Source organism: Perissodus microlepis, chromosome 7 (genome assembly GCF_051167445.1).
Source record: "Perissodus microlepis isolate ML-2025 ecotype Zambia chromosome 7, ASM5116744v1, whole genome shotgun sequence".
Taxonomy (NCBI): domain Eukaryota; kingdom Metazoa; phylum Chordata; class Actinopteri; order Cichliformes; family Cichlidae; genus Perissodus; species Perissodus microlepis.
This window is the reverse complement of record NC_140467.1, coordinates 15,484,471-15,505,986: the sequence shown is the minus strand read 5'-3', so window position 1 is coordinate 15,505,986 and position 21,516 is coordinate 15,484,471. Positions and strand designations below refer to the sequence as shown.

General features: G+C 40.0%; 1 protein-coding gene across 1 annotated transcript; it reads left to right on the top strand.

Annotated features, from left to right (window-relative positions):
- The first annotated feature begins 537 nt into the window (after nt 1-537).
- Nucleotides 538-20,992, top strand: LOC146382828 (1-phosphatidylinositol 4,5-bisphosphate phosphodiesterase zeta-1-like). The gene is made up of 12 exons (XM_084933762.1): nt 538-654; nt 2,711-2,903; nt 4,584-4,785; nt 7,407-7,551; nt 7,812-7,964; nt 9,635-9,817; nt 10,027-10,183; nt 11,227-11,343; nt 14,769-14,941; nt 17,569-17,695; nt 20,385-20,534; nt 20,743-20,992. Exons 2-12 carry the CDS (start codon nt 2,717-2,719, stop codon nt 20,823-20,825), a joined length of 1,677 nt encoding a protein of 558 aa, XP_084789888.1. The 5' UTR covers nt 538-654; nt 2,711-2,716; the 3' UTR covers nt 20,826-20,992.
- Nucleotides 20,993-21,516: the final 524 nt, after the last annotated feature.

The window sequence follows — 21,516 nt, the reverse complement described above, 5'->3', positions numbered from 1 at the left end:
ACAGATATGGGTTTCTCTCTAAGCATATATAAGACCCTACAATGACAGAGAAAAAACCCAAACAATCAAATGGCCCTGGATGAGCAAACACTTGCTGACAGTGGGAAGGAAAAACTCTTTTAACAGGAAGAAACCTCCAGCAGGATCAGGTTAAGGGAGGGACGGACATTCAGTGCAAAGCATTATTAAAATTATTACAATTTCAGTGGTCACCAGGACATACACACTGCTTGTGAAGAATCAGCAGTTGGATAATTCGTTGACTACCCATAAAGACTATTTTAAAATGCTGTGTCCACAGGAAACTATAGCTGGCCCTACACTACCCTTTTCTCTGATGCAAAATTCTCTCATATTCAGGTGCCAAGTGTCTTTCTTATATTGTTTATGGTACCAGCAAGTCCGCCCTCGATGCCTGGCAATGTGAGAGCTAGAAAGGCATAGGGCGTATAATCCTCCTGTTGTAAACTGTGCGTATTTATGTGTTTTTTCCACACTTGACCTCATAACGACAACGTCTTGTCACTATGGCAACAACTTTGTGTACTACCCCAGAAACCCGCTAAAAACCGAGATTATTTATTAATTTATTTTTACCCCGATATTGTTCCAAATACCTATACTACAGAGACTCCAAGAGCTTCCATATCCGAGGTAGGCTTTTATTTATGACATCGAGTTTTCAGGAAACAGTTGTCTGAAACATTTCAGCCTCAAATCGATACAGCATCTAAGCTAACTAATTCTCCCCCAGCTCTTTTCTAGATAGCGCGGCTAGTCTGTGTGAGAATATATATATATATATATATATATATATATATATATATATATATATATATATATATATATATAATGTAAGACTGCCAAGTTTTCCTGGACAGTTATTAATCAAAGGGATCTGTTGATAAAATTAACGTAACTGCATGAAACGTTAATGACGGAGAGAGCAGTACTGGTGCCGTCGTGCTGCTCTCATTGTGGTGACAGATGCAGTGGGGTACCAAGCCCACTGCAGGGCTGAGGCGTATGTCTGAAATGTGAAGGGCTGCAGAAGAGAGAGAGATGAAAGCCGTGGAGGGAAAGAGACACACAAAGTCAGAGAAAGTCACAGACATTTTTGTCTCACTGACTGAAGGGAATGACAGGGCGAGGAGAGGGACCAAAATGAGAAAGTTACACAGAGATGTACCCTTAGTATTTGATGGAAGAGATACAGACAGGAGATGGGGGCGATGGGGGGGAGGCATGGAGGATGAGAGGATGGGAGAACTTTGTCTAGAGCAAACACCGTGGCTTCTCTTTTATTCTCTCTCATGCTGAGTTTGAAAAAAAAAAAAAGTAGTGTTTTAACAGTGAGCTGAGGTAAATGCTGAGATGCATCTCAGGCTTGACATTTCTACTCACTACTTCCTGTGTATTTTTAGAGAGCAAGCGGTGCATTGTGTCTCTGAAACGGGAAGGTAAAATATCTAAAAGGTGACATGAAAAATATTCTAAGTTGTTAAGTCTTAAATGGGCCTAAATCTCGCACTTTCTTCCTTCAATACTATCATTATGGACATTAAGTGTTGCAGAAAGTCAGGAGCATTCCTAAGTTTCATGCGTACTATTTGATTTGCAATTTTTTCAATTCCAAGGAAATGATCAGTCTCTAATTTTTATGGTAGTTCCATTTTAATGGAGAGAGACAAAATATCAACCAAAAACACATCACATAAAAGTTATGAATTGATTTGCATGTCACTGAGTTAAAAAAAAAGAAAAGTATTTGATCTCCCAAGCAATACATCACTTAGTACATGGTGGAGAAATCACTGTTGGTAAGTACAGCAGTAAGTCGTTTCTTGTAGGTGGTTGCCAGGTTTACACACATCTCAGGAGGTATTTTGGCCCACTAGTCTTTACAGAAGCTAGACCACTCCATGAACTGCTGGAAAACCCATCAATGACTCATATTCAGTGTTCTGGCTGAGGGAAGTAGGTTCTCATCACATTTTACAGTACCCCCATCCATTGGCCCCTCAGTGCGGTGAAGTTGTCATGAACCAGTAGAAGAAAAACAGCCCCAAAGCATAATATTTCCACCACCATGCTGTGGAGATGGTGTTCTTTGGGCTGCAGCATTTCAGTTCCTCCAAAAATCGCAGGTTGAGTTCCTTTTGGTGTCATCTGACCACAGCACTTTCTCCCAAGCATTCTCTGAATCATTTAGATGTTCACTGGCAAAGTTAAGACCAGGACCCTGAAAGACCCTTCTTGAGCAGTAGAACATTTGCCGGCAGTGCAAGATTTCAAACCATTACAGTGTAGTGTGTTCTTGTTGACTGTGGTCCCAATTGCTTTCAAATCATTAACACACTCCTCTTGGGTAATTTTGGGTTGATCCACCACCTTTCACCACATTCTCATCATGTTGATGATCTTGTAGCTCATTCCAGCCTTTTGCAGGTCTAAAATCTTGTCCCTGACATCCCTTGACAGCCCTCTCGTCTTACCCACGCTGGTGGAGAGGTTCGAACAGAAGAAACTGATTGTTCGGACAGGCTTTAGACACATAACGAGTTAAGATCAGAATGATCTGCAATCGGCTGATTAATTATAATCTGTGTTTTACATGGGCAAACAGCCAATCTGTAGGAGCTGGAATTGAGAAGAAATAGAGCAATAAGAGTAACAATAAAAGATTGCAAGGCTGTATAATTGTGCACAGGGATAGATGAAGAAAAGCAAGCCCCCCTCCAGGAGAGCTGAAATCCATCAACTCTACCAAGTCTACGCTGCAGGACTGGAAACTTTGAGTGCCCGTGCACTGCTGACGTTCCTCCACAAGGAGCAGAAGGAACTCACAGCAAATGAAGAAAAAGCAGAGAGTTTGATCGATAGATTTGAGATCAACGAGACAGGTGAGTAAAGGGAGAAATGTGGACAATGTCTTTGGCCTTGCTGTTCATCATCATGGGAAAAAATACTCTATTCTTTGGTGTTGTCACGTAAGGATGCTAATTTAGTTGTAAGAGAATTTAAAGGCTGTGATGCCTGGCTGGCAAAATGAAAGAAGGAAAGAAAAACAAATGGAAGAGTAAGACACATCAGCCTCAGGCTAATGGACCTGGCTAATGGATGTTCTCCAGTGTATTGTGGGCTAATTCACACCAACACAAACAGCAAAGACTCACAACTAGTCTGTGCCATTAATACACAGAAGCCAGGGCTGTCCAAATTAATCAAATTTGAATTTCAGTTAGACTTTTGTCTTTCACTAATTATCAGAACAAGAGCTGTCGAAACACATACTTTTAGTTTACTAACGTTGAATTGACTTCAGTTTTTTAAAATGATTTTGGTGTTACTTCTTCTGCTTTATTATTAAATTCAAGTAAATCAAGTTTCCAGACCTCCATTGTAATTGTACAAGCACAACAAAACTGCAAACATGCCAACTGTGGTGTGAAACATTAAAAACAGTAAATAGGTTTTAAAAGTCTTTCCATTTTATTTCAAAGATATATTTCTGCTCTTTTTTAAAGTGTAATAAACCCACTGTTTTGCCCAAGTTTGAGAGTAATTGAATTAAATAAGCTTGTCCAATGATGTTCATACAGATTTACGTCATAATTAAGGAACCCTAACAGAAGACCTCACTTTCTGCCATTCTTTGCATAAACAAATGTGCTCATGTTTTTCTTTTTCTGCACTTGCATGAAAACTGTATGACACATTTCTCTCAACAAACTCAGTTATTTGTAGAGGAATTGCAATTTTTAAAAACATGTATTAAATCATACCATAGTTGGTGATTTTATTCAAAATAAATCAGAAAATCATCCAAACTGCTAAATGTAAAAGCAGGTACAGTTGGTATGAACCATCAGCAGTGTAGTCAGTAAAATCAACCGTTTTCACAGCAGACAGTTTGTCAGAGCAGGGAGAGCTCTGATGGTGGTGAAAGATATTTTATTAATGAAGTTAGACATGGCACTGAATCAGCTTACACAATACCAGGAACCCTCAGCTAGTTCACCCAAATGAAATGCAGTCTTTTTTTTTCTTTTTTAATTTAATGTCAGATTTCTTTCCATTAAATTCATCGTTTGAGCTGACTGTTCAGCTGAATGAGTTTTATTCCCACCTCAGACTAAAGATAATTACAGTACACTTGTGACATCACAATTCATTACCAGCAGAAACTTCACAGAGGCTACATCATGGCTCTGGAGACGCTCCACTGGTCAGTCCTCTGCTGTAATCTAATTTCAAATTTCTAAACAGCTATTTGATGGACTGTCACGAAATTTCACCCAGCTACTTGTGGCTGTAGGAGGATGACTTATAATGACTTTAGTGATTCCCTAACTTTATTATCTAGCATGATCATCAAAGAGGTTTATGACCAAATATCTATAACACACCAGCCGTAACTCTACCAGAGATGTTATAAGAAGGACTATTGTTTTACTATTAAAGTAACATGGTATAGATAGAAATTAAATGCAGTTATCTGGCTTGATTGTAGATGCTGTTCTTCTTCTTTTTTTTAATCCTTAAAGATGAAATTTAAGTCTTCTCAATTCGTCCTCTTCCAGCCAGAGAAAACAGCTCAATGACCTTTGAAGGGTTCCTCAGGTACATGGAGTCCAAAGAGTGCTGTGTGTTCAACCAGGCCCACACATCAGTGTACCAGGACATGGACCAGCCGCTTACCAGCTATTTCATCTCCACATCACACAACACCTACCTGACCGGAGATCAGCTAGTAGGGCAAAGCAGCCTGGATGCCTATGTTAGGTAGGGAAGCAATGTTTACATACAGTGTTCCTCTTCACTTAGCAGTATTTTAAAAAGCCTCGCCCAATAGCAGAGGGAGTACTGTGAATATGTTTTAAGGCACTGAAGTTAAATTGAGAATGCTTTGAATAGATTATATCATAAATAGGTTTTAGTGGATAAGTCGAGTATGCTATACCAAGCACAGCAAATGGGAACCCCCCCCCCCCCCCCCCCCCCCACACACACACACAAATATAATCAATGTTTGGTGTATCCAACCTTTGCTTTTAAGTTTCAGTGCCCTCTGTCTCTTCATATAATCCAAGACTGACTCTATGAAATGGAGATCAGGGTTCTGTGGGAGATATATCAACAGTTCTTAGACTCTCTTCTTGCCTCTGAAGATAGTTTTTTATGATTCCTGGTGTATTTGCTGCCTGTGTATAAAAGATGGATGTAGTCAATATGACCTTACCCATCGGTTTCTTAATTCTGACTCATCTTTTTGGCCTTCTCCATGTTATTTTTGTATATTTATTTTTTTTGGAGCCAGAAGTGAGCTACTTTAAATGAGAAGAATAGAGTTCTAAGTTATCAGCTAAGGCTTCCAAGCTTGGTTAGCAAACTGTATTCATAAACTGCACGGCTTCATTGCACAGACACACATTCTTTAACAGGTTGTACCACATACTAAGCACTACAGATTTTCCTTCCCACTGTCAACAAGCACTTGCTCATAGGAGGTATTCTGATTGTCTGGTGTTTTTTCTCATTTATTTTAGGGTTTTAACCTTACAATATAAAGTACCTTGTGGTGCCTGTTGTTGCATTGCACAGAATCGACTAGTTGTTGTATATGTGCCTTTTCAAACATGTGTTGCCAACAGAGAAGTTGCAGAGTGCCCTCTTGTAGACAAATGATCTAACGTCATAACCCAAAACATAGTTGAAGGGTGTTTTTTACTTCTAAAATTTTTACTTTTCGGTGCTACAAATGCATTTAGTGACAAGAAATAGCAAACGTCATATAATAAATAATCTATAGATGGTAACATTTTTGCACAACCCATTTATATGTAAAATTATGCCAATACTGGTGAAAGTCTACTTGCAAATTAGCAAATTTAATCAGTAAAATATTATGACAAATAAAAACAATCTTTTTTTAAAAAAAAAAGCAAAATAGCAGAACACAAAAAATGGCTGCAATGAAGCTCTAAATGCCTTACAACACAACATTAGTCTCCCTCTCCTGGCCTACATGTTTGTCATTTGGATTCTCTTTTGCGCTCTGGTTTCATTGACCCAGTCCTGTGCTGAGGCAGACAGTGAAATTGCTGTGGTGCCTTTATGGGACAATGGAGGTGATTACAAAAGAGGCTGATGGAAGCAGGAGTGCTGTATTTATGGTTCCAGTGAAAGTGCTGAGTTCCCTGGCTGACTGGTAGAGCGAACCCTTCAACTCAGCGGCCCGAGAGCTCTGGTTTACTTAGATAATGATGCAATGATCTTGAGAGGAAAGCAAACTGGCAGGAACAGTAAGCTGCTTTATAGAAATCCCACTAGCTCACAGGTGGGAGAGGGATGAAAATAACATGAAGCGAATGTATACTAGTTACGAGGAATGCATCAAAAATACTAAAATATGCACCCTGGTACTTGTTAAAATGAAGATTGCGTAACTGTGGCTGTGTATGTATCACATTAACTCTCACTTCAAAAACTGTGATATGAGATAATTGTGTTAGGTAAATTGTAAAAAATAATGTTGAGAACTGCACACTTTGGTCCCCTTTTTCCAGAAAAAGGTGACACTAGTTTTATTTCAAAGCATCAAAGCTAAAAACATGAGCAAGCCTTCTTTGGAACTTAGCATTACAATAGAAGCTGAAGAAAAGAGTTAGCTTGGCTCTCTCAGAAGTTCAAAAATGCTTCTGAAGGCACTTCTGAAGGTATTTTCACCCAAAACCACTAATGTACAATCGGTCAGTATTTGTAGTCAGCTAGCAATCTGTCAGTGACTGAGACTTTTTTTTATAAGCGTGTGAATGGCCTTTGATCGACTTTTTGCACTGCTGACTTCAACCTGCCAGAAAACCCGTATTTATGCAATCTTGTTTGTGTCTCTGTTTAAAGTTTTAGCTGGGCATGTTGTAACTGACTCAGAGCACTATAGTGCAGGTTACCTGATACCGAATGTGAGCACAGGTACTTGTGAAGGCATGATGACATCACACCTGGAAAGACTATTTTACTGTCTGCTGTAACTCAACCAAAGAAAGCAAAAAGACTGACAGTGTGATGCTATGAACTTTGCCTGCAATAACAGAGCCACATTTAACACTCATGTGACATTTTATTACTACAAAGAAAAGCACCTGAAAGCTGACACAGACTGCAGCTGTTTTGCATGCGCCAGGCTCCATTTAAAACACAAATAACTTCTAGACAAGCATTGATTGAAAATGTCTGGAGAAAAAGGCGGATATAACTGTGTGTCAGTGTTGCATGAAAAAAATATTATAAGCAAAGTGATTATTTGCCCCAACCTCTTTGTGAAAGTTTTTTTTCCTCCACCGTCAGAAAGCAATCTTGTATAAGATACAGTCTGTACACGTGTGTGCTTCTGTCTGGAACAGTGCTCTGAGGAAAGGCTGTCGCTGCCTGGAGATTGACTGCTGGGATGGGCCAGACACGGAGCCCGTAGTTTACCATGGCCACACCCTCACCAGCAAGATACTTTTTAAGGATGTCATCACCACTGTGGGGCAGCACGCCTTTGAGGTAACAGCATGTAGTTTGTTACATGATTACTGCTTCTGGCGTAGCAGCCAGCTCGTTCACTCTTGCCTCTGCGGGCGCCAAGAGACCCTACTGAGCAGCATTTGCTCTCATTAATAACCTCTCTTGCCTTCAAACTGCCTTTGATTTAGCATTTCAGGCCATTCTCTGTGATGTACGACCATACAGAGAGAACAGTTAAGTTGCTGGTAATAGGGTCTAAACGTTCTTTTTTTCTTTCTGGTTTGGATTTTTATTGACAGGTGTCTGCTTATCCGGTGATTCTGTCTTTGGAAAACCATTGCTGCCAGGAGCAGCAGGAGGTCATGGCCGAGTATCTTATCTCTATTCTGGGGGAAAACCTGCTGATAGCTCCCTTGGATCACCCATCTGCGGGAGACCTCCCAAGTCCAAATGTAAGACTCAGAAGATGTGAGAATTAGGCTGTGTGAGTAGTAAAAAAAAGAAAGAAAGGAGATGAATCTGTGTTTAACAGTAGAACAGCTGTTGCAAGCGGAAGAATGATGGTGTTTGCACCTATAAATCCTCATTGTATGCCATAGCAAAACAAAACAAGAACAAAGTCAGACCTTTTCATCGTCACAAAGGGCCTCATTAGTCTCCCTTCCTAGGCTTCCCAGGCTCCCTGTCCTCCGCAAGCATGCGGGGTAAATGGACATCTGCATTTGCAAGCCTCTTTAATCTCAGAGAGTCACAAATCTAACGTAACGTAGTAGACCCTGATAAGTGTCCATCACTTTGAGACTGTTGAGGCACTCGAGCCGACTTCTCCTTTGAAAGCATCTGTCACAGCTCATTATGAAGTGACCAGTATGAAAGACAATGAGACTGCAGTATACTGACTATGACGAGGAGGATAAAGGCTTTGTGGATGAATGTGTGCAGTCTCATGAGAATCTCTTTGGTACTTCTGATTTCTGCTGCAAAAATGAGCTGTGCTCTATCCTTGGAGCACATATTCTCCATATCATTTTTATCTTTATGACTTTGGAAGTAGCAGGCTTACGTAGGAGCCTCAGCTCTAACGGTTTCATCTTGACTATTAACCCCTGCAGCAGGGACAGTTTTCATGTTTTAAAATTATGCAGCTTCACACATGCTCAAGTTACTATCTAATTATAAAAGTGGAACCAATCTGTAGTTTTCAGGATTCCCTCATTACTCCTACTAGTTACATCAAAGGGTTTTAAAGCTGTTTACACAACTTTTCTAAGCTGTGGAAAAGATGGAAAAGCCAGTTGTCTTGGCTCAATTTTCAATTATCCAGAGTTATTGTGGGATTAGAAATAAGCTACAGTTAATTAACATGTTATTACGCCACTTTATTCTATTTTTACTGTCAGCGTGAGGCGAAACCCCCCTCAAGAACCAATTATTCTTTCCTAAAGTGCATCAACATAAGCAAAGCCTCAATTTTAGCTCTGCAGACTATATAATTTTGTGTACAAGTGATGGAAATTTCAAGAAGTGAAGGGGCCAAGTGAAATTATGAAGCTTGTAATTTTTAGACCATATGGTCTCTTACAGGTTGTTAATGCTGGCATATCTGTAATTAGTTTGAATAATTTGCCTGTGCATACAGCATGCATTGACACTCACGTAACGTGGAGCTTCCTCCAGACCATGTTTCTTCTTCTTTTTTTCTTTTTTTTGGCTTTTAGCATATTGCTGCTCATTGGAAAAGAGAGCCCTTTAAAGTACTAACAGATATGGAGTCCGGACGGTGAAATGCAGGAGCAGATGTTCGATTCGGTGATTTGATACACCTGCTGCTTCTCTTGCTTTTCTTCTTATCTGCTCTAACTGTGTGTATATACTGTATGCCCCGCTGTGGATGTGACTCTTTGAAGAACAGCGTCTTTGTGGCAGACCATAGCAGCGGGAGTGGGGTGGTTTGTGCAACAACAAAAAAAAAAAAAATGAAAAAAATTTGGTGCTTGTGCCCAAAGTTTGAAGATGCAGAAACAGTTTGGCTGATGCAAATATGTGGCGTGTTTTAAAAGTGCTGTGTGGATGTTAGTTCGCATTCATTCATGTGTGACTTGATCCTGTGGAGGATTGCCAGGACCTGAAGTATAAGATCCTCATCAAGAATAAAAAGCTCAAGCGTCAGATTAAGACAGAGGATGCTGCAGAGGGAGAGGAGAGTGCAAATGAGGGTGAGGAGGAGGAGGAGGATGAGGAGGAAGAGGATCATCAAACAAAAGCAAAGTTCTGGTCTCCCAGAAAGGCAGGGTCAAAGAAGAAAGTAAGTCAGGGTGTTTTTGTTTTTATTTTATTTTTTCCAGTCAGCTTAAAAAAGAAAAAAGAAATCATCTACAAAAAATAATGTTTGAAATGTAAAGGTAAAGGCATTTTGCATGAGGGCAAAAAGGCATAGCTTTCAACCTGGAACTGTTACTGGAATTTCAATGGTGTTTTTTTGTTTGTCTCTTCTGTCCTTAATGCATTGAGTAGAAGAAGAAGGTGGTGGTAGCTGAGGCTTTGTCTGACCTTGTTATATACACAAGGTCTGTCAAGTTCATCAGTTTTAGCCACTCCAGGGACAATCAAAACTGTTATGAGAACACATCTATGGAAGAGAAGAAGGCTTGCAAGCTACTCAAAGCTTCAGGTAGAGTCATTTATTGATTTGAAATCATTAAACAGGAGAAGTAGGATTTATAGATTAAAGTAATAAAGGATGTGTATTTGTAATTGTGAATGTTACAAAATATTATTCGGGTGATCCCAGCAGATTTCTCTTGATTTATTATCCCACTTTTGCAAAGTGCTCAATGTGCATAATTACATTTCTCATCCAGGAGTCTTCGGATGGAAAATGCAATTACAGTATACCGGCTATAAATTCCCAGAACAGCAAAGGCATATTGAACATGACATATACGTTAGAAGGAAGTAATTTTTAAGGAATAAAGCATGAGAACAAAAACCCAGAAATGTGACTCGTACTTTCATTGCTGGGGAAGTGAAAAGAGCCCTCAGAGGTTCAAATCAGCGAATAATCAGTTAAAGTGTCAGCACGCCGCTAAGCCGCAGCATACTGGAGAAACAAAGTGATAGAGAGAAATGAAATCTGTTTCCTGCTGAGGAGGAATGACACTTTTCCACACATACAGCTACATTATGAGCTGGTTGACTTGGGTGTCAGCAACCATGAGCAGTCTCGGCAAATCTAGCTCAAAAGCCTGGTGGTTTCGACAATCTCTGCAGGAAAATCAAACAGCTACTGTGTTAAAGATAATGAATAGACTGAAGCTGTGTGCCATGCTTTTCAGTCCTCAGAAGGAGGATAATTATACATGGATCAAAATGTAATTTCTTGAGACATTATCTTCCCTTTTTTTTTTTTTTACATTAAACAGTATAGCGATTCACTTTCTGTAATGTTTTACAATCACAATTCTTTATATTTGAATAAAAACAACACATTAAGGTTGACAAAACCAAAAGCTTGAGCTGTAGTGTGATGAATTTTAATCATTCCAATGAGAAATAGTGGGATATGTCTATAATCTGCTCAGGACAAATCAAATCCCTACAGATAATGTGTCATGTGGTTCCATTAAACAAATCAACAGCTGTCAAGTCTTAATCTGCATTCTGATTACTGTGACCATTGTCATTGATGCATTGTTTGTCCCGTCTCTCTTTCAGGTTCGGATTTTGTTGAACACAACCAGAAGTTCCTCAGTAGGATTTATCCTGCGGGCTTGAGGATGTCTTCCTCAAACTATAAACCTGTGGAATTTTGGAATGCCGGTTCTCAGCTCGGTGAGTTGGAAGATTCCCATGGAATACTCAGATACTCGCTCATTATGTACACAAAAGATATTTTAGTCAGACAGCTCCCATTTGAAATGGCTGATTGCAGCAGCAAAGCAGAGTCAGAGTTTGACGTCTGAACTCACAAATGCGTTACAGTAGAGATACTGGGCAGTGATGAGATAACATCCCCTGGAGCCTACAGGTGGATGCTACAGGCCAGAGGGGGCAGATGGGAGATCTTGCATAAAGATTTGTTTTTCATCTTAAATAGGGGGAACTGGTTTGTTATGTGGAATTACTAAAGTGATCGTATATACTCTACACATGCACATTCCTATTTGTTTAGAGATTCTGAGATTCATTTAGTTTAGAAAAATTTTCCAAGTGCATGCAGTGTTATCTATTATGCAGTTAAGAAGGCTGCCAGAATTATGGAAATATTTAGAAAGCAGTTAATTAATTAGACCAATCCAATTACAGAAATGAATAGGGCATAAATAATAGATGGTTCCCAAACAGTTTCATTTCAGAATAATTAAAGACACTAAGGCTACGTTCACACTGCAAGCGAAAGCGCATCAAATCCGACTTTTTTGACCCTATGCGACCCATATCCGATCATTGTATGACAGTGTGAACGGAACAAATCCGATATTTTCAAATCCGACCTGGGTCACTTTCGTATGTGGTACTGAATCCGATACATATCTGATGTTTTAGAAAGCGACTGCTGTTTGAATGGTCATGTCGCATTAAATCCGTCTTTTACATCACTGACACAAGACAGACGCCAATTATCAGCGCCGGAGAAGCGCCCGATAAGACATCGCGAACACTTCCTGGCCATCCCGTGTAGATGTTAGTGAAACTGTTGGGAAGACAACGTTGGAGAAACGTGAACATTTTATTTGTACTGTATAATCTGCAGATTCTGACAGACATTTCCAACTATCCTTTGAAGCACTTCTCCTCTCTAAAACAGCAATAAGGATGATTATTAGGCCATATGTCAATAACAAAATAACTTTATAACTTAAAGCAAAATTGGGAAACGTAAAGTCCAAAACAAGTCTTTATATTAAGGGCCATCAGTCAAACAATACTGTGTGGTCTGGGTCTAAACAGAGCGCGTTGTGTGTGACGTCTTCTTTTGCGCATGCGGGCCACTTTGAGGGTTCACACTAGAGCGCGTTTGCTGTCACATTTTATTTGTAGTGTGAACAAGCAGACAAAAAAAATCGGATTTGATCCAAGAATCGGAATTGAGCATTAAGACCTGCAGTGTGAACGTAGCCTAATTCAGCAACTAGATATTTATTGATATCTTAATGGGCAATAAAAAAAGATCACATATAATAAGAAGAGTTAATGATTCTTAATGAAATAACCACTGCTTTGCTCTCACTTATGTTTCTTTGAGCGAAACCCTAAAAATATCAATTTTGATGTGTAAAACTATTTTTTCCCCCCACTGTGTCAACAGGAAAGACAATACCTTTGACACAAACAAACAAACTGCTTTTTTACTATGAACTCTTGAGATGAAGAAAACTGCAGCCCAGAAGACCAACTGTCGAACAACCTGGCCCAGTGTCCTGTCGATTACCTGTGAAAAGAACATTTCATTCCAATCTACAGCCTGACTGCCTCATCTGTGTTTTCCCCCAGAGCAAGTCCTCTCCCGGCCGTTATCACATCTTTTTCAAATCGATTTGCACCCCACTAAATGCCCCCTTTCTTTAAATTACAGCTGGCTTTCGGTCAGAGCTCTTTTTTTCCCTCCGTATGACTTACATGTCCTCCCCGAGTAACTATGCATTAGTGCATGATTCATCCTTGAGGTAATCTCCATAAACAGGTTCTTGGCAAAGGACGATATTTGCAACACTCTAAGCATTCTGGCTTTCGTTTGCAGTCTTTTTGCAGTCCAAACAGCATTGACCAATCGCATTGGAGAAAGCTTTGGTTCCATGCAGGTTGTGAGGAGTGCAAAATGGGGATTGCATTTGTCAAATTGCAATTTTGACGCCAACGTTTTTTGTCTGGTGACGAGTTCTTTAAAATGTAAATGCATTTGTAAGCAATGACAACACATGTTTCGGGAACTTTGGCCCGGATATTAGAGAACTATGCCCAAATGCCCCGAGACATTGTCCCCAGAGCTAAGTTGTTGGATTGCAAGTCATGCATTTCCAGATTTTGTTATGGTTGTTTTCCATTAGTTTCTTAGGCATTCTTAGAGTTGTTTTTGCCACTGCCTTCTGCATTCCTTTGTCTCTGTCATCATTAGTGTCTTGTTGCTTGGTGGGTTTTTTTTTTTGCGTTCTTTCTGTTTCATATTTACATTGTTTTTTCTAATGACCTTGTTTTGGTTTTAATTCCTGTTCGTTGGTTATTACCTTCCCTATCCTCAAACACAGGTGTTTGATTGTGTCCATCTGTGTCTTGTTCCAACATGGGTCTCATTCCTAATACGCCCTCTGTGTAAATATAGGCTTGTCTTTCCCTTTGTACTTGTTCCTTCTTCCTGATCTCTGTCCCCAGTGCGTGCCTGTTTGAAATTTCGTCACCTTTTGGACCCGGTTTTATCAGCTCTTTCGATAAAGCTCGCTCTTCACATTTCCTTTGAGCATGTGCATCTGCATTCAGGCCTTAAGCTCTGTTTAAAAATGTAACAGATTGCCTATGAGGTTAAAGTCACAAGCCTTATCTGTCTGACACTGTCTTTGCCAGTGTTCCTGTCACTCTGTCTTAACACATACTCTTCATACATCTTCATCAGTCAGCCAGTCAGTCACTGACTCTGACATGTAGCCTCGCTGATCGCTGAGCCGTGCAGATGGTGATCAAAGCTGCAGGAGTCTGCGGAACAAAGCAGTAGCCTAGAAGGATCAATTGCTGTTAGATGAGCAGAACATCCACAGGGCTTCGGCAACACACGGGGAGAGCACAGAAAGAGAAGCTGAAGGCTGCAGAGCAACATGGGGGTTCACACTGAATTGTTTCTTTGCATTATTTATATACGTTATTCAACCCTCATCAATGATTTCTGTCCAGCCAGAGAGAGACATAATCTGGCACTCTATTCTGATGCCTGAAATCTGTAGTCACTGATGATGTGTGCAGTGCACATGCCAAAATATAACTGTGCACAGCAGAACAGCCCACTGCGCATTCAGTCATTGCACAGTTGCTAATTGTGAATGACTCCCTGATGCAATGAAAGCCATTGTTGCAGAAACATTTCAAGTCATTGTATAATTTAACTCTCTCCTGCAGAATGAAAATGAGCTTTAGAAAACAGAAGGTTTGCAGGGATCATCTCAAGCTGGTTGTTTTATCTAACAAGCTTTAGGCATTTGCAATTTTTGCTCCACTGTGTTGTGTCTCCTTGTTTCATTGTTCAGAGACTGTCCTGTGGTGTTTTGCAGTGGCACTCAATTTCCAGTCTCCGGGCTTGCCTATGGACCTTAATGATGGACTTTTCCAGGACAACGGGGGTTGTGGCTACGTCCTGAAGCCGGCGGTTCTCATGTCCACCCAGATGCGCTTTGATCCCAGCAGCAGCCACCACAAGCGTAAATCAACATACCTGCTGCTCAAGGTACACCTATGGAGCACTAGACCCTGAATAATCCACTCATGGTGCATTTATGGATTAAGGTGTAACGTTACCGGACTGTCTGTGGGTATGTGTGCCTCACGTGCATGTATAAGTGTGGATATCCCTCACAATGTAGGGCACTGTGAAGCAGAGCTCATCTTATTCCTTGCACTTCTTGCCTGCAGTTAAATACTTTCCTGCCGGATGCTCTGAACCAACAATGATGTAAAACTCCCCAAGAGTGTCTGTTTAATTAGATTATCTCCTTTAGAAAATTAGGAAAAGAGAGACAGGAGTGATCTAATGCAATTAGACCTGGGGTCCAATTAATAAATCATCTCTCCTTCATTATTTTAAGCAACTTGGGGGACAGTAATAGCAGCACTTGTAATGTACAAAGCCACACAGCAAAAGTGAAAGAAGCTGCCAAAAAAGCACAGTCACATATCTTTTTCTGAGCTCATAAGGAGAACTGTCACGATTTGATCTTATGAGAAGAGTTTTGAGAGATATCGAGGTTTTGTACTGCTGAAACAGCATGGGGAACAGTGTGGGATCACGTGAAGTAAAGGCAAAGGAGGGAACATCATTATGCTGATATCAGTTTCATGATCGATCTTAAGGCGTATAAAAATAAAAACCTTCTTTAAAGCTTATATCAACTAAACTAAAAGCACAAACAACAATGAAACAATCTAGTCACATAGGCTTGAGATGTCCATTCATCCCTATTAAACCTTTGTAGCACTGAACAAAAAGCCCCCTTTATCTGCAGAAACACTAGACTAGCACTAGTATACAATACCATCGGTCCATCCTCTTCCGCTTATCCAATTCAGGGTCGCAAAGGGACTGAAGCTTATCTCGGCTGCCTTAGGGCAAGAGGTAGGGCCCACACCCCGGACTGCTTGCCAGTCTGTTGAAGGGCCAACATAGAGCAACAAACAATCATTCACACTCACATTCACACTTATGTGCAATTTAAAATCACCAATTAACCTAACATTACAAACTGTATGTGTTTGGAGTTTGGGACTGGACTTACGCAGAGGCGGCAAGAACATGCAAACTGCAAACTCAACACACAAAAGCCCATCCAGATGCCGGATTCAGACCCAGGACATTGTTGCTGTGAGGCAACAGTGCTAGCTACCATGCCACCGTGCTGCCAAGAAGTATTTTATACTAGTATACTTATTGGCAAATTCTTTCAATACCTGATTTTAAATGTGCAAAATGCCTGACGACCATAAGCCTGCAACTATTGAAGTTTTGTTCAGCTTCAGCTGTGCAAAGAATTTTTTTAGCGAAAGGAGTCACCACAGTAAACATTACCTACTGTAACCCTAAAGTGGCATGTTAGCGCTAGCATTTGACACATGCTAAAGTTAGCATGTAGAATGTATCAGTACACTTTCACACCATAACCAGCATGGCTTTATATGCACAGTGTTGCTTTTCTTTCTTTTATTTTTTATTTGTTGCTAAAACAACAACCACGGATATTATGGATTGGTGTGAATATTAGACCCACTTAGAAGTGATTGGTTGTCAAAGGTGATTGGAATTCAGATCCAACTTTTAGGAAGGATTTAATATTTGACACCTTGCATCATATTTTCGAGTATAATTTTCTGCATCCAGGGACTCCATTTATGCATGGTATGGATGAAGTTTTCAGCCTTGGCTGAGTTATGCAGTCTTTAACTTATTATTATTTTATGTTTCTGAATAGAATATCTGGTAAACTCCTGTCACATTGCTTTTGTAAATCTTTGAAAATCTGTGTAAATCTTACATCTGACAAAGAAAATACTTCTTGGTCAGACAGTGTTTTACAAGGACATGCTCAAGTTAAACAAATGCATGTCAGACATTGTCTTCTAATAGAATATGCACAACAACACACATCACGATGCATAAATATGAATGTTGCGTGCTGTGTTTTAGTGTGCCCAGGGCCCCGCCTTTATTTATTCACATCATCGCTCTGTATTATTCGATAACTTCGGGGAAAATCCCGCAATCTCAACACAGCCCTCAACTCAGTGAATCAGACTCATGAGTAGCAGACGGTGTTGTAACTTAGGTAGGAGTGTTTGGGTTTTCAATCTTCAATCTCAGCATTAAATTATTCATCTGTTCAGGAAAACAATATTTCCCCTTGAGCTTTCGCAAGAGTTTTTAGCATAAAACTGTCAAGTACGTGCAAAAGGTTTATTTAATGATGACTCCAACCTGCTAGCTATGAACTCACAAGTAGGGACATTGTGACTGTGAAGTATCAGAACCTTTGTGGTTTTGTAGTGTGACTGCAGAAGAGGAAAGGGACTGTAATTCTAGGCTGGACACTGTAAGGCTACATCAGTGCCAAGCAGGGCATGTCGTGATAAGTACATGCAGGTTTGTCTTTGATCAGGGCCAGTGAGGGAAAGCTCAGTGTGAGACGACTGCAGATAAGCCTGCCTTTCTCCAGACTAGTGTAATTACAAACCCTCCCTCCTCTTCTCTTCTCTACTCTTTTCTTCTTACTGATTCTTGATTCTTACTGATTCTTACTGTTTCTGAGGTTCTCACTAATCATTTATTTAAATTTACTGTATACCTCTGTGTGTGCTTGTCCACAGGTGATCAGTGGGTCCAACCTACCCCTACCCAGGAGTGGAAAAGCTCTGGACCCCTTTGTGAGAGTGGAGATTCATGGGATTGCATCAGACTCCTGCAGAAAAAACACACATACTGTCAAAAACAATTGTAGGTGGCACAACACAAACTGCGCATATCACAACGTACCAAGACACAGCAATCTGTTCTCCATTATGTTAGATCTAGCTTCACTTTGATCAGTTCAAGTTGTGTTTTGTCAGAATTAACTCTAGATCATTGACACTCAGCTCAAAGTGGTGTATTTTAAATTTTCAAGAAAGTAGGAAGGACAGATTTCATGTGTGTATTTGTACATGGGAGTGAGATGAGACAAGGAGGGAGAGAAGGAGGAAACAGAGTACCAGACGTAGCACTACACAGCAAAATCTCCAGTGTTAAATTAACACTAGAGAGTGTCTATATGGGTCCACACCTCTGAGTGTTAAATACAACACTGTTGAGTGTTAAATTAACACTTTTGACAGTGTTATATGTTTAAAAGTAACCTAGTCAGTTTTGAAGATTAACAATGGCTAACACTGAGCAGTGCTGATTTTCTAACACTGGAAAATAACTCAAAATGTTAGAAATATTCCAGTGTTAGAAAATCAGCACTGCTCAGTGTTAGCCATTGTTAATCTTCAAAACTGACTAGGTTACTTTTAAACATATAACACTGTCAAAAGTGTTAATTTAACACTCAACAGTGTTGTATTTAACACTCAGAGGTGTGGACCCATATAGACACTCTCTAGTGTTAATTTAACACTGGAGATTTTGCTGTGTAGAGTGAATACATCTGGTACTCTGTTATGATGTGCATATGAACATTAATCATATAGTCATTTAATAAAACAGGTAAGGTGAATACAAATGTCATTTTGGATTGAGAAACTTCATCAAATTGTTTAAAAAAAAATTCAGCAAACCCTTTAAAATCCAGTCAACACTGGTCATGTGCTGTCATCTGTGAGTCTGTTGATTGCTGGTCAGTTATCCCAACAGCTTTTAAATTCACTGTTAGATCAAGTGTTTGTGTTTTTTGTGGTCGCTCACCTTAGTGAGCTACAGAGCACTGCAGTGAAAATGGTTGAAAGTCCAGTCAACATTTTTCTGCAACATTAGCTTGCTAACTGCAACAGAAACTTGAAATGTTGCTTGACATTTGAAGTTGAGGTCTTTGCAGGCGACAGCCACTTTATGTTTAGCTTGCACACATTGCACTGGGCACAGGTAAAGTTAAAATGATGGCAGGATTGTCAGGAATGGAAGGCTGTTTTGGAGGGACTACTGCTTGGTAAACAATCTAAAAGGTAGTTTCTCCCTGCTTCACAGTGAGGCACAGTTGGGCAGAATTGATAAATAGTATTAAATATTATAGAAACATGCTCAGAAAATGGAACATGTGCAAAATTGGAAATATACTATTTATACGGCAAGAAGAGTGTACATTTCTAATGAACTTAAAAGTCAGTATTTGGTATAAACTCCTGAATTTTTCAGCACAGCCTGAACTCTCTTAGGCAGCGTTTCTTGTCATTTCTCTAAGTAGTCTTCAAGAATAGTTCTAAAGGCTTCTTGAGGGACATTCAAAGCTCTTTGGATGCTGGCTGCCTTTTATTCTGTTCTGTCAAGATGATCCCATACTCATACTCTAGAGAGGTCATTGCGTGTTCTGCTACTCAGGTACACTTTTATTGTATTGGCAGCATGTTTGGGATTGTTGAAATGCTAAAAAATAAGGCCATTTTCAATCAGATTCTTTCCAGATGATCAAAATTTCAAAATCTTTGAGAACTATTGCTCAAGACCACTTTAACAAAAAGACAAGAAAGTATGGCTCTTTGGAACAAAATGTAAAGAAATAGGGGGTGGCTCGACAATATTGCGCAGTACTGTATTTGTTAATTTACCACTTGGTTGATCAGCAGCTTGGCAGAGTGGTAAGAGCGGTTTGTACATGCAAAAATACTGGCACGGTAGCATTGTTATTCTTATTGTGACATCTGCATTTGTTTCAAAGCAGCAAGTGAAAGTGATTAACTCAGGTTGAACAATAAGCTGAATTAATGGTAACTTTACTTCTTGCACAGGTTGTCAGCGTGTATTAGCGTCAGAGCACTCAAGATGAGCTCAGGCGGTGTGTAATTTCAAAAGCCGGTGACAACTTTAATACCACCTCCTGAAACAAGTATTTTAACGCGTAGCTACACTTTTGACAATAATTTCATGATAAAGTAAAAGTCAAGTTTGTAATATTTCGAGCTCGCCTGAAGACAGCTGGAACAAGCTGAGAACCCAACAGTGTCATATTATCACCCCATAAAACAGAACTTGTTTACTTGTTATTTATCTGCCACTGTACATTAGAATTCATTTGAAGTTGTGTTTCTGGCCTCCAGGTGAATATAAATCACATACTCTGCCTTTGAAATTTGCTTTTGGGCTCCACTAACTTATGACAAAAATATATTTACAGGCTCCAAAATGCTTTGCTATGTTCATTAGCTAACCACTTTTCTTTGTCTGTCCTAAGTTTTAGCAGACTTCAGTGGATATGTAGAGCCGTTTTATTCAAATGATGTAAGACTGGTTAAAGTCAAAGCCCAAAACCATAAATTATATACCCAAAACAATGATCTTTGTAGGCAGGTGATAAATTTCTCTGTGTTCATCATTACAGTTGACGTCTTTCACATAGAGGTAGTCGTGTGATCCAGTGTTTGATCCAAAAATATTAATTAGCACCTCAAAGAAACATTAACTGACTCTAATGAAGTTGTTAATTCTGTTCTAGCTCTGAGTCCTCGCTGGGATACTGACATGTCCTTCACGATTCGCTTGCCTGAACTGTGCCTCGTTCGCTTCTGTGTCAGAGATCAGACCGGCATTCTCAGCAGTGAGTTTGTAGGCCAGTACACCCTGCCCTTCAAGAGTCTGAAGAAAGGTGAGCCAGCAAGTGCTGGAAGGTGGAGGGGTGTAGGGCAGTCAGATGAAGGGCTAAATTACACCAGGTGACAATGTGGGGCATCATTGTATTTCCCCTAAACTCCCAGTGTCAGCATTACTGAAGGTTTATCTGTGCTTCGGTTGAGTTTTTATGGAAATGATCCTGTATGACCATACGTACTGTACATTTCTTTTCAAACCTCCAGGCTACAGGTGGGTGCCTCTCCAATCCAAAGACGGCTTCAGCCTGGATCCAGCCTCCCTATTCGTCTATATCTCGCATTCCTAAAAAACACGTCTCCGTATCAGACTCTCTCACATGGCGACACAGGCACACACGCACACCTATGCCAGCAGATAGAGAAGCGTGGCTGATGTGGGAGCAGCAACGGCAGCAACAATGAAAATATATAAATAAATCAAAAAGAACCATTTCCTCAGATATAAATACCACTTTTATTGTCAGAAAATAGAAGTGCATTTATTTTTCCCCACTGCCTGCAACTGAGTGCTGCAGAAGAAAAGACCAGAAGGCTCCAGTGAGTCTGAAAACACACATAATAGTTCTCTCCTTGCATCTCTAAAGTAATAGAGACATTCCTAGAGTAATGATTTTAGAGGAGTAGATTGATCTATTTTCTTTTTTATGTGGTAAACTTGATTGCACATGCTGTATAAGGGTCTTGCACATCCACAACATTTTTTGTGGGGGAAGGAGGTATTTATCGTTAATGATTAGAAAAACAATATGTCAGGCCTGAAACGGATGTGTAGCGCCAGGATAAACTAATACTCCACGAGCACAGCTTTTAAAGAGTACCGTCTTACAGTCCTACTTCCCTGTGAGAGACCCTTCAGGGAATAATATAAATAAGATTCACAGAGGTATACATAATTTAACCAGATCCAGTTCAGGGAAGTCTATTTCTATCCTCTTTCGCCACTAAATCACTATGAATGAGGCAGAGGAAAGTATGGGT